The sequence below is a fragment of the Orcinus orca genome, chromosome 14 (assembly GCF_937001465.1).
Source record: "Orcinus orca chromosome 14, mOrcOrc1.1, whole genome shotgun sequence".
NCBI classification, from domain to species: Eukaryota; Metazoa; Chordata; class Mammalia; order Artiodactyla; family Delphinidae; genus Orcinus; species Orcinus orca.
The window spans coordinates 62,638,398-62,651,754 of record NC_064572.1 but is presented as its reverse complement, the minus strand read 5'-3'; the positions used below and the strand labels follow the sequence as shown (position 1 = coordinate 62,651,754).

The window sequence follows — 13,357 nt, the reverse complement described above, 5'->3', positions numbered from 1 at the left end:
TTTTCACTTTTGTAGGTGTGGCAGATATTTTAGGGACCAGCAGTTGTTCATCATTAGTAACTCATGTTAGTGAGGCTTTAGTAGATCAATAGCATGAGTAAGAGTGAATATTTATTATAGCATTTTAGATTTGGAAAGAGAATTTCTCTTTTTATAATCTTGTCAAATTGAAACATCTTTTTGCAGGGGAGGAGCTTTACTAACTAGCCCCAGTGGACCAGGCTATCATATCATGTTGCCTTTCATTACTACGTTCAGATCTGTGCAGGTGAGTGATTCCTAGGGAAGCCCCCACACTGGATAGACAGGTGTGAGCGAAACAGTGACCACATTCATGGGTGGAGATAGAATTCCTCATTTCTTAAGCTAATGGTAGTATTTACTTAATTGTAGGAGTTAAAAGTTCAGAGTACAGTTGTCACAGCATAAGTTATGGTTTTGAACCACCTCACTCTCTTGAGGTATATTAGAAGTATGAGCTAGGCGGCTTGGAAGGACTCACTTCTCCCATCTATATAGTGGTATGCAGCAGGTTTTGTGTTGCTGCTGTCAAAATAAAAGCAGGACTTTGAAACACAACTAGAGATATAAACCAGTGATAACTTGGTTTAGAATGGTGTTTGGTTTCCATAGAGGTAAGCTCCTGGGCTACTGTTAACATGGAGGATCTGAATTTTTATACACAGCTTCTCTGCTTCACATTTTTGCGTGGAACATTAGTGAGTGTTCTATTTTGACAGCATCCCAGAATATCTTAAATAAGCGGCTGGTTCTTGAGAACAGACACTTAGTAAATATCTTTTGAGGTAACAACATGACAAAACAGGATTAGATTGTTACTACTTTTTTTGTGTGTGTGTGTGGTACGCGGGCCTCTCACTGTTGGGGCCTCTCCCGTTGTGGAGCACAGGCTCCAGACGCGCAGGCTCAGCGGCCATAGCCCACGGGCCCAGCCGCTCCGCGGCATGTGGGATCCTCCCGGACCGGGGCACGAACCCGTGTCCCCTGCATCGGCAGGCGGACTCTCAACCACTGCGCCACCAGGGAAGCCCAGATTGTTACTACTTTTGCAGGCACTGTGTGATTATAAATCTTTGGATTCAGAAGTTTGTCTACTCTCCGCTGCTAATTTTTCAGGGCTCGGGAAAATTCAGTGTATTTAATCTTGTAATTTAAAGTCTAGGCTTCCTGCTAAGTGAGATTTTCATTATGAATACTTAAATCCTCCAGATTTCCCTCCAATTCCCTTTTAGATGGCTTGGGGCAAGAATTGTGTCTGTTAAAGTGAAGTATAGTGTTCTTCCCCTAGTCAGACTGATTTCCATATTGTTTTCCCATATTTATTTTATTCACTCTTGCCTAGGCTGATGCTATTACCTCTTCTCTCACCATCTCTCTCTTTATGCCTTATTTCCTGTCTAAATCTTGGCAGCCTTTTTAAGGCTCATCACAAATCCTTCTCCTCCTCTTCCATAGCCCTTAAAGTCTGTATTGTAAATTTTGGCCCTTGATCTTATTTCCTTTAATAACGTTGTCTTGTATTGTTCTCTTAAGTTTTTGTGTGAATTTTTTTTTTTCCAGAAAGTCTCCAAGCTTCTTGAAGGCAGGGGTCATAACACGTTTATATTTCTGACCTTTCTACTTGTGGTGAAAGTTGTTAAGTTGAGCTGATTTCTCTGGAAGCAGTATGGTGTAGTGAACATGGGGCCAGAAACCTGTAAACTAGGTTCTGGCTCTGGCTCTGCCACTAATTGTTTACATGACTTTGCAGAAATCACTTAACCATTCTAGACTTCAGTTACTCCTCTGTGAAACAAGGGGTTTTATTTGCATGAACCCATCAACAGCTTAAATAGTCTATATTGATGTTATCAATGGCATCATCAGACCCTTAGAGATCAGGGGCTTTTTTAGACCTTGTTCAAAGCCAGGCAGATTTGTCTCTGCCTTCTTGGAGCTTAGTATGTTGAGTCATACTGATGCAGAGATATATAAAAGAGATACAGACAATAAACAAATAGATTTTAGAGTTTAATTACATATATAACAAATACACAGTGTGTGTGTGTTTATATATTTATGTGTGTGTGTGTGTATTCATACATATGCACACACAAACACATAGAGTGATAAACTGTCATAAAAAATGAAAATGAGGGACTTCCCTGGTGGCGCAGTGGTTAAGAATCCGCCTGCCAATGCAGGGGACACGGGTTCGAGCCCTGGTCCGGGAAGATCCCACATGCCGCGGAGCAGCTAAGCCCATGCACTGCAACTACTGAGCCTGCGCTCTAGAGCCCACGAGCCACAACTACTGAGCACGCGTGCCACAACTACTGAAGCCCGCGCACCTAGAGCCCATACTCTGCAACAAGAGAAGCCACTGCAATGAGAAACCTGTGCACCGCAATGAAGAGTAGCCCCCGCTTGCCACAACTAGAGAAAAGCCCGTGCACAGCAACGAAGACCCAACCCAGCCATAAATAAATAAATAAATAAATAAATAATCTTATTAAAAAAGAAGAAATGAAAATGAAATTAGTAAAAAGATTTACTGCTGGAGTCAATATGACTAAATAGAAATGGTCTGTCTTTATATGTGAAACTGTAACGTTCTAGGAAAGAATTATATTAATAAAACCCTTTTAAGAAGTTGTTTTCATAAGAATGAGATAAAGAAACTTATTTTTAGGAAGTTTTGGAGCACATTAGAAGACATAGCTTATATAAACAAATGGCTTAACAGACTTGGCATTTGAAAGGAATATTTAAGAAGCATCTTGGGGAAATGTGAGATCCCATATATGATGTAAGAAAAAAAACTTTAGAAAAATATAAAAACCTTCAGCCTTTAAAATATATATTTATATAACAAAACCAAAGACTTTTAAAATAAACTTTCATACTGGGGAAATTTTTGAGGTAATATAAAAGAAGTATAAAAGTACATGAAGATAGGAAGTTAAATTGAAGATTTAACATTTGAACTCTTTCCTAGTTCTCCTTGGTTTGAAAATTGACTAGAGAATATCCTTTAGGTTTAAATAGGAATGTATATTTAAAGTTGATTTGGAAGTTGAATATGGTGAATGTTTTGAAGGAAATAAAATAAATTGAGCTCACCTCTATCAACTTCCCTCACTCTACCTACATCCTGTCACTAATGTTTACTATCACCCTTTTAACCCCAGACTTAACATTCTATTCTTTTTCCTCCTGGAATTTTATATGAAACTAGTTATCAGATCCCTTCTCTATTGTATCTCCTGGGTTGAAAGCTTTAAATTTCCATGGCCTTTTCTACATTAACCTAAATAAATTACTACTTTAGCTTCCCAGCTGGTTTTCTTGCCTCCAGATATGATAGATAGTGAGAACCACAACACACATAAGCAAAGGAATGAAGGAAAAGTCCTATTTTTGAAAGGTTTGTTTGTGGCTGTGTATAAGGTGGACTAGGGAGAGCACAAGCCCCCCAGCAAACATTCAGGGCCCTCTGCCTAACATCATCATGTTCTCTTCTCAGAGTTTCACCTCTCATCTATATTGTCCCTTCTGCTCCAGGCAAGCCAACTGCTTCCTGACACCTATACACATAGTTTGTCCTCAACTTTGTGTATTTGAATAGATACGTATTGAATTTAAGATGCTTCTCTGCCTTATCTGTTCTTATTTCTCCTTCTCTAGACTGGGCTTATAAATATTTCACCTCAGAGAGCTTTTCAAATGATTATTTTACTCTATCACTTAATACCTAACAATTCAGTTTATACTCTGTTATTTGTACCTGTTATGGATTGCTTTGTAAGGATTTTATCTCCTGTGTTGGATTGTGAGCTCTTTGGAAACAAGGACCATGCTTCTTTTTTCCATTGTATTCCATAAAGTACTATGTTGCTGTGGGCTTAATATGGTGCAGTGTGTCCAGAATACACTCATTATGTGCTCTCCTGTTGGAAGCCTTCAAGTGCAATAGGGAGTCATTCTGGATCCGAACCAAGTTGTGACAGGGGCAGAGTAATTAAGTACCAGATGGTTGGTTCACAAGGAGGAAGCAGTGCTGATGGTGGCATTTCTTTTAAAAAGGAAATTGAGAGACTGTCTGAGAAATCTCTAGGACCTGAACTAAAATATTGACTATAGCTTTAGAGGAAAAGGTTGGTGTTGAGCTCAAGGGCCCCTCTGAGTTGAAGACTGCTTGTATGCATATAATAGTTATCTTTTGCCTTCATTGTAACCATTAATATTAGCAGTGGAATCAGAGTTCAGAGTACAAATCCTAGGAGTAGTATCCTTGTGGGTAATCCATGTAGTTTGCAGTCCCAGGCCAGCTCCATGCAAATAAGGGACTGACTGAGAGATTAAACATTGAAACTTTCAGATTGAGTATTGAAGCTTTCCTGGTGCATCTTGACTCAGACATTAACTGTAAAATATTCTGTCTCTAGTCTTTCATGTCTGCCAGGATACAAAAAGAGATTGCTCTGATAGCTAATTTTTGGGGACTAAAATTGTAATGGAGCTCTCCTGTACATACCTTTCAGCAGTTCTCTAGAGATTTTACTTTGGGACCAGTGGTTCTTTGATGATATGTGTGCTGAGTATTGATGAGATATTTTTTCCTCCCTAGACAACACTGCAAACTGATGAAGTTAAAAATGTGCCTTGTGGAACAAGGTAAGCGTTCCCCTTGCTTACCAACCTCCCTTTGGTTCAGATGTATTTTCTGTTCATAAGCTGTGATCACTTAAACATCTTTCAAATAGGCATCGTAGTAACCCAGGGGGATTTCTCTTCTGAGCATTATTTGAGAAAAGCCCTGTCTCCAAATAGGACCTTTCCATCTTAGGAGCCATTTTAAACTAACAGTAGATAGTTTAAAATGAAATCAGCTTACCTTGTCATCTGTAGTATTAAATGCCATCTAATTTAGAGTTTCTGATTCAGTAGGTCTGGAATGAGACCCGAGAATTTGCATTTCTAGTAGAAGTCCCAGGTGATCCTGAGCTGATCTGAGGACCTTACTTTGAAAAATCACTGCTGTATAAAGTTTTGGGGCAAGAAAGGCAAGCAAGGCCCAAATTATTTTTAGAGTATAATCAGACATTGAATTGTATCAGAAGAAGAGTATAAAGTTCAGTGTATGTTTTAAATTCTGTATTTTAAATGACCAAAATATCACAGAAATGTTCTTAAAGAGGGAGCAAATTCTCTCTGTTTTAAGTTAACGTATTTGATACAAGTTCTCCCTAGGTCCATCTGTAACTTTTTTATAGATTCCCTTTAGAGATGACTCAAAATTGGCAGCTGATGAGATGTTGGGTAAATTTTATTTTTATCTTCATGCTTTCATGTATTTGTCAGATTTTTTTCAGTGAGCAGGTATTACGCTTTTTTATCAGAAAAAAAATGTTGTTGTAAGTTGGTAGCAAGGCTTAGTTGTATAGTTTCAAAATTTCTTAACTTCATGTATCTTAAATTGAGGTTCACATGTTCCTCAGGGTCTGTGCCAGTAGGCCAGGAAGTATAGGAAGCCATTAATTAACAAGACCTATCTTTCTGGAGTGTCAGTTTTACTTCAAGGTTTGGGGGAAGATTCTTCTTTTCATATTAGAATAAATACAGATGAAAAGTAGATTAAGATAAAGAAGGGAATCAAAAGAATTTCAGCCTGTGGCTGGCCTCCATACCTCTGGGGAACCACTTTACCTGATTCCTTGATGGAGAAGTTTGAGAAGTGCACTGCCTTAGCTGTTGACTTCATTTAATAAGGGCAAAGTGCTAAGCAGCTCTAGGTTATAGGTCTAGTCTTCCTGTGAGCTGATTTTGATCACAGCAGTTACAGAGGTGAGCTTTTGGTTATGAGAGAGCCAGGTGAGTGTGTGCAAGGTCATTTGAGTAGTGATCAGTGAGGTCAGTTTAATCAATCAGTAGTATATGTCTTTAGATTTTCCTTCTAAATTTCTATCATGTGGGATTTGTTTGATGATGTAGAATTAATCTAGGAACATAATAGGTTTGTATTTGGCTCACATTTTTCCATTTCTCTGTTTTTAGTGGTGGGGTCATGATCTATATTGACCGAATAGAAGTGGTTAATATGTTGGCCCCTTGTGCAGGTATGGTACCCATCTATTCTGTTATAGTTATAATCAGAGTGTCTGTAACTGTGAGATTCTCTAAGGAATAGGAATAGATTCCCTAAGGAAAGTTTTATGACCTCATTCATTTCTGATATATATTTAAAAAAATAATCGCTGGAATATTTTCCATTCCTAGGGAATGGCGACAGAAATAGGTCAACAGAGTTGACTTTCTGCAACTGTATGTGTTATGCTGAGCTGAGTGTATCTAAGAAAAAGACAGTCATTGATTATTTCTAGAATTTCTAGAAAGTAGCATTTTATCCAGTCAGGATGAGAAATAATATCCTTACATGTTAAAAGTCTATAACTGATCAGTTCCTTGGCTACATGGATTTGTGACCATAGAAAAATCTTTTCTAGTTGAGATTTGCTACAACTTGCAAAGCAATCTGAAAGTCCTCAGTGTGGGGAGAACACTTTCTTGGTAAAAGATGAAAACTCACAGAGATGGAGTACTGTTCAGATCAAAAACTTAATTAGGAGTTCTGAAGTAAGATCAACCATTTTAATGTTTGATTTCTTTTTGTAATTTTTTTTACTGTGATAAAATACATGTAACATAAAATTTACCTTCTTAACCACTTTTAAATATTCAGTGGACATTACATACATTCACATTGTTATGCCACCATCACCAGCATCCATCTCCATAACTCTTTTCATCCAGCAAAACTGAAGCTCCCTACCCATTAAACAAGAACTCCTCATGCACCCGCTCTCCCAGCCCTGGCAACCACCATTTCTGTCTTTCTGACATTTCTGTCTGTACTTTCTTTCTCTATGAATTTGACTACTCCAGGAACCTCATAAATGGAATCATATAGTATTTGTCTTTTTGTGACTGGCTTCTTTGACTAAGCATAATGTCCTCAGGGTTCATCCATGTTGTAGTAGCATGTGTCAGAATTTCCTTCCTTTTTAAGGCTGAATAATATTCCATTGTATGTATATACCACATTTTGTTTATCCATTCATCCATTGATGGACATTTGGATTACTTCCATGTTTTAGCTATTGTGAATAATACTACTATGAACATGGGTGTACTTGGGTTTCTTCGAGACCCTGCTTTCAATCAAAAGATCTGCCATTTTCAGAAGACCTAAATGGACATTTCTCCAAAGAAGACATACAGATGGCCAACAGGCACATGAAAAGCTGCTGAACATCACTAATTATTAGAGAAATGCAAATCAGCACTACAATGAGATATCACCTCACACCAGTCAGAATGGCCATCATTTAAAAGTCTACAAATAACAAATGCTGGAGAGAGTGTGGAGAAAAGGGAACCCTCCTACACTGTTGGTGGGAACGTAAATTGGTGCAGCCACTGTGGAAAACAGTATGGAGGTTCCTACTCCTGGGCATGTACCCAGACAAAACTATAATTTGAAAAGATACATGCACCCCATTGTTCATTGCAGCACTGTTCACAATACCCAAGAGGTGGAAACAACCTAAGTGTCCATTGACAGATGAATGGATAAAGAAGATGTGGTATATACATGCAGTGGAATACTACTCAGCCATAAAAAAAGAATGAAATAATGTCATTTTGAAGCCACATGGATGGACCTAGAGATTGTCATACTAAGTAAAGTAAGTTAGAAAGACAAATACCATATGATACCACTTATATGTGGAATCTAAAACATGACACAAATGAACTTATCTATGAAACAGAAACAGACAGGACAGACTTATGGTTGCTGTTGGGGAGGGGTGGATTGGGAGTTTGGGATTAACAGATGCAAACTATTATAGAGAATGGATAAACAGCAAGGTCCTACTGTATAGCACAGGGAACTCCATTCAATATCCTGTGATAAACCATAATGGAAAAGAACATGAAAAAGAATGTGTACATATGTATAACTGAATCGCTTTGCTATACAGTAGAAATTAACACAACATTGTAAATCAACTATAATAAAATAAAGTTTTTAAAAAGATCTGCCATTTTATTTTTATCCTTACTACTAAAATTTGCATGCTTACTATGTCAGGATACTGTGTTGGCAAAAACAATTTTAAAAGGTGAAGTTAGAGCCTTTGCGTTAAGGGCTTTTTATTTTACTCGAGAAGACATGATACTCACCAAAAAAATATATATATATGTATATACATATATATATTTATATATATGTGTCTATATATACACGTATATATATACACGTACATACGTATATATATAGGAATGTAAGGTCGTGCTAAGTTTCATGTCACTGGTACAGGCACAAATAGCAAAAGAATTTCAGAAGAGAGAGCAACCTGTATTACTATCAAGTGGATTTGGATTATATTTTTCAGCAATTAAGTATTTTCCTGTCTTTTATCATCTACTTTCCCTGGTCACAAATCAGTGGAATGGACTATGATTGAAAAAATAGAAGAAGGGGAGATAGTGCTTGTTTTCTGGCCAGAGATAAAGAGGAAACTATTGTATCACCAACTCATTTGGAAATGATCAAGAGGATGAGTTAGTCAGCGAGCATTTATTGATGGCCTGTTCATCTGTTGTGATCTGGAATCCGGTTACATCTAGTATCCTCCGTGGGAAGGCGAGTAGAGCAAGTCTTGGATTTGAAGGGAGAAAGCATGTTTTAATAAGTAGGGTACAGGTTCTGGCACGTTCTAGTATGTACCCTTAGGCACATTTCTGAAATTCTGTTTCTCAGTTTCATATTATGCAAAATAAGGAGATTTTTTTTTGTGAGAATTAAGTGATAATGTATATAAATTGCCTGATATAAAGTCTGGCCCAGAAATGTTAGCTTCTTTCCTTTCTAGCCAGTCATTTTTTTTTTTTTAACAGCCTTTAAAAACTGCCTTTTTGAAAATGGTCTTTTGGAGCTGTCTCCTTCTTTCATTCCCACTGTTCCTCAATTAGTTCAGGCCCTCTTTACCTCTTAGCTAAACTTTTACCTTGCAGTAATTGCTTTACAGTTCCCCTGCCTCTGATTTATATGCCTCACAATTCATTTTCATTGGGCTGCCAAAGTACAGATCTGATTGTGTCATGCCCTTGCTCAATTTTTGACGGTTCCTTATTACCTCCAAGATAATATATACTCTCCTTAGTATGGAATATGAAGTTTGCCCATTAGAATTGCAAATGCAGTAATATCTGGAGAATAAGGCACAAGGAACACATCAAGGCTTGGAGTTGTGTTTCATGTTTTCACTATTTCATTGGCACCTTTCCTCATGTATATTTTATCACTGTAACTTTTACCTTGGCTGAATTAGAGGATACACGGGTGAACATGGATAGTACCTCTCTTTCAGTGTTTGATATAGTGAGGAACTACACTGCAGATTATGACAAGACCTTAATCTTCAATAAAATCCACCATGAACTGAACCAGTTTTGCAGTGCCCACACGCTTCAAGAAGTTTACATTGAATTGTTTGGTAAGTGTCTCATTTGTTTTAAATATATAAATAACCAATTAGAAATCTTGTTCAACTTGTCTGTGAATGCTATAATAATATTAGTAAGCATTATGCTATTTGAGCATTTCTTCTGAATTTATAATAGAGCAATTGTCTTTAAAATATTCTTTATCTTAAGTTTAAAATTGCTTAAATTTGCTTAAAATTGCTTAAATTAAGCAAATAGTTACGCAAACAAGATATTTTAAGAATGATAACCATTTTCTGAAATACAAAGTATGTAACTTGGTAGAGATTGGAAAAAGATCATTTGTTACAAACTAAGTTCTTTTTTTTAAATTAATTAATTAATTTTAGTTTTGGTTGCGCTGGGTCTTCGTTGCTGCACATGGACTTTCTCTAGTTGCAGTGAGCAGGGGCTACTCTTCATTGCGGTGCGCGGACTTCTCATTGCGGTGGCTTCTCTTGTTATGGAGCACAGGCTCTAGGCATGTGGGCTTCAGTAGTTGCAGCACCCAGGTTCAGTAGTTGTGGCCCGCGGGCCCTGGAGCACGTGGGCTTCGGTAGTTGTGGCATATGAGCTCAGTAGTTGTGGCACACAGACTTAGTTGCTCCGCGGCATGTGGGATCTTCCCGGACCAGGGCTCGAACCCATGTCCCCTGCATTAGCAGGTGGATTCTTAACCACTGTGCCACCAGGGAAGTCCCAGACTATATTCTGTTTTTACTATGATAATTTACTGAAAATTAGCTTTGTTGCTAGTTTAATAGATAATTTGGAGAAATTAAGAACCTGTGTCTTGGAGTTTCCCAAGACCCACCCCCACGTTTGATGATTTGCTAGGAGGACTGACAGGACTCAGTATAATCATACAACTAAGATGTACTACAGCAAAAGGGTACAAAGCAGAAGGAAAAGGCACTTGGGTGAAGTCTGAAGGAAATCAGGCACAAGCTTTCAAGAGTCTTCTCCCAGTGGAGTCATGCAGGATACACTTAAATTACTCCAGCATTGAATTGTAACAATACACGTGAGATGTTGCCTGCTGGAGAAGCTCATTAGAGACTCTACGCAGGATTTTTACTGTGGGCTGGTCATGTAGGTACCTTCTGCCTAGCATATACCAATATTCCAGATTCCCAGAAGGAAAGTAGATGTTCAGCATAAAACACATTGTTTGAATAAACAATTTAGGCACAGTGAGTCATTGTTATCAGTTCTGGGGATAGAGGGAATGCTCTCCAAATCCATGACCCCAGGTGACAGCCAGAGGCCAAATTGCAAACAGGCCTTTCTAAGGATAGTAGTTTCAGGCTTGCTATGTTGACTCTCTTCTGTACAAGTTGCTTTTCATTTGTGGTAGGGAAAGCTCTGACCAGGGATTGGGGTGCTGCTATGGGCTGCTCACTTCTCCCTCCTGGAATTAGTGAATTTCTTAGAGGCAGGCATAGGGATGGTTAATCAATTTAGAAATCTATCAATTGATTCCTCATTGATGATTGAGAACTATTGACGTGGTGTTTGAGAAAACTGGTCTGTCCTTAATTGTCACATCACTGGTTATTTAATAATGCGGAAGGTACTGTTGAGGTGGATAGAAAATTCATGAGTTACAAAGCCAAGTGAAGTGACATCTTTATTGTCCATTCTTGTGTGCTTCAAGGACCTTCCTATGAGCCTTTCCCCCACCCTCTCTGTTTTTAAATCCAAAATAATTGGCAGAGGTCCCTGGAAATGAAATTTAGTTATTTGGGAATTTGGATAAAGATTGACTGAAGATGAAAATTTGTTTTTTTAGAGAATCAGGACACATATTAAGTAACAACAATGAATTAAGATATTAGAAACCTAGATTCTCCATTTATTTGATAAACTTCAAGTAGCTGGTTGTCATCTTTCCTTAATTTCTTTGTTCGGTAATTCCTCACAATTTTTCCTCACACAAAAGGAAAACTCTCTGTCTCTCTCTCTGTCTCTGTCTCTGTCTCTGTCTCTCTCTATATATATATACATATTTGTTTTCATATGTGTGTGAAATGGTTTAAGCTCTATAAAAGAATAGTACCATGGAAACTTTAGGTCTAATTATGATTGTTTTTTTAAAATGTTAATACAATGTAAGGAAATTTTTTTGAGTGTAATGAAAGCTGTTGTTCTTGGCTTCAAAAACAGATCAAATAGACGAAAACCTCAAGCAAGCTCTGCAGAAAGATTTAAATGTCATGGCCCCAGGCCTCACCATACAGGTAAGCCCTTCTCCTAGGGAAATTCTTTGCGAATTTTGAGAGCTTTGTATTTAATTGTCCTTTCATCAGACTGTTTATTCAGCAGTTATTTAATTGTAGTGCTAGGGTGATTTACAGAATATCTTTCTCAGTTATGGGTGGCATTTTTTTCTGAACTCTTAGAGGGAACAGATAAGCTGAGGCTCTTGCAAGGAAATAAAATCTGTATACAGCTATGTATTATTAAGATACAGTAATGGTTTGGCTTCCCTGGTGGTGCAGTGGTTGAGAGTACGCCTGCCGATGCAGGGGACGCGGGTTCGTTCCTCGGTCCGGGAGGATCCCACATGCTGCGGAGTGGCTGGGCCCGTGAGTCATGGCTGCTGGGAGAGGCCACAACAGTGAGAGGCCCACGTACCACAAAAAAAAAAAAAAAAAAAAAAGATACAGTAATGGTTATAAATCAGTTTAAGACTAATCCTTGCCCTCAGTAAGATTATGAAAAAGAATTTCACGTATAAAATTTGGGTAATAATTCTAGACAAAGTATTAATTGACGGATGAATTGATTGGATGATTACTGCTCTCAGAGTTTAACGAACATTTCAAGAGAGTCTGCCTGGAAATGACTGATTGAGTTGAGATTTTATTGATAGGTAGGTCTGGAAGAATTAATACGATTTATAAGGTGGAAAAGAGTAAGGAAGATATTTCAGGTGGGTGGAAAGACCTGAGTAAAAGCAAGGTAGCAGAAGAATTTAGTGGTGGTGTGGTGGTGGCAGTGGCATTGGGAAATAGAATGGTGAGAATAACTGCTTTTTTTGGGTATTTTTTCAGATTGTGTTGAAATCCACTAGTAGGTTCTAAAATCAATTTTAGTGGGTCATGACCAGCATTTTAAATAAGATGGAATTGAATAGGAAAAGAAACCCGAGCACATGGCATGTAGTAAGTTAAAGTATCAGTCTGTGAGGCTTTTGTTTGTTTTACATAAGTGTGTGGGGTAGGTGTTAATATTGGGTGTGACTGTAAGATGCCTTTTCTACTCTAGTCATGGTCAGTAACATTAGAACGCAGTGGCTTTGGATCTGGATTACCTGAGAAGTGGTAATGTGGCTTCTCTAATGTCCTTTCTTAGTTTCTAGATTGCACTGCTTCTGAGAAGTGTGCATTCACTGTGGGTGATCGTATGCGATCTCATAAACGAGTCTGGAAAACTTCTGAAGGTTTTCCCCTGTCCTCCATCTTGCCATTATCTCTGCCAGGTGCCTGAGGGGGAACTGCCAAAGTTAAGGGTTCTTTTGAAATGTCCCAGAGCTAACTTTGTAAAACTCTCTTGGTTGCCTGGAGCAGCTTTTCAATTTTGAAGATAATATGAATGCCACAGATTCCTAGATTCTGCTCAGGTCATTACTTGGAGATCTAGCTCATTCTTCTAAACAGCCCCCTAGAGTTCCTTGCCTTATATTACATAACCATTTCCCTACTGTTTCCAATTTTTTGCTATTAATAAACAATAGTGTAGTGAATATTCCTGACACATCTCCTTGTATGTACACTTTATCTTTCAAAGTGGCTGTATAAAT

The 13,357-nt window shown here is 38.1% G+C and overlaps 1 protein-coding gene across 3 annotated transcripts in view; it reads left to right on the top strand.

The window, feature by feature from the left end:
• Positions 1-13,357, top strand: part of ERLIN1 (ER lipid raft associated 1) — a 38,833-nt gene that overhangs the window by 2,391 nt on the left and 23,085 nt on the right. For 2 of the 3 annotated variants that reach the window (XM_049697115.1, XM_033425793.2), the window contains exons 3-7: positions 187-268; positions 4,631-4,677; positions 6,058-6,119; positions 9,399-9,563; positions 11,719-11,792. In XM_049697115.1, the coding sequence (XP_049553072.1) occupies positions 187-268; positions 4,631-4,677; positions 6,058-6,119; positions 9,399-9,563; positions 11,719-11,792 (430 nt within the window). The remainder of the gene's footprint in view (positions 1-186; positions 269-4,630; positions 4,678-6,057; positions 6,120-9,398; positions 9,564-11,718; positions 11,793-13,357) is intronic. The other variant, XM_004268451.4, reaches the window with a different exon arrangement.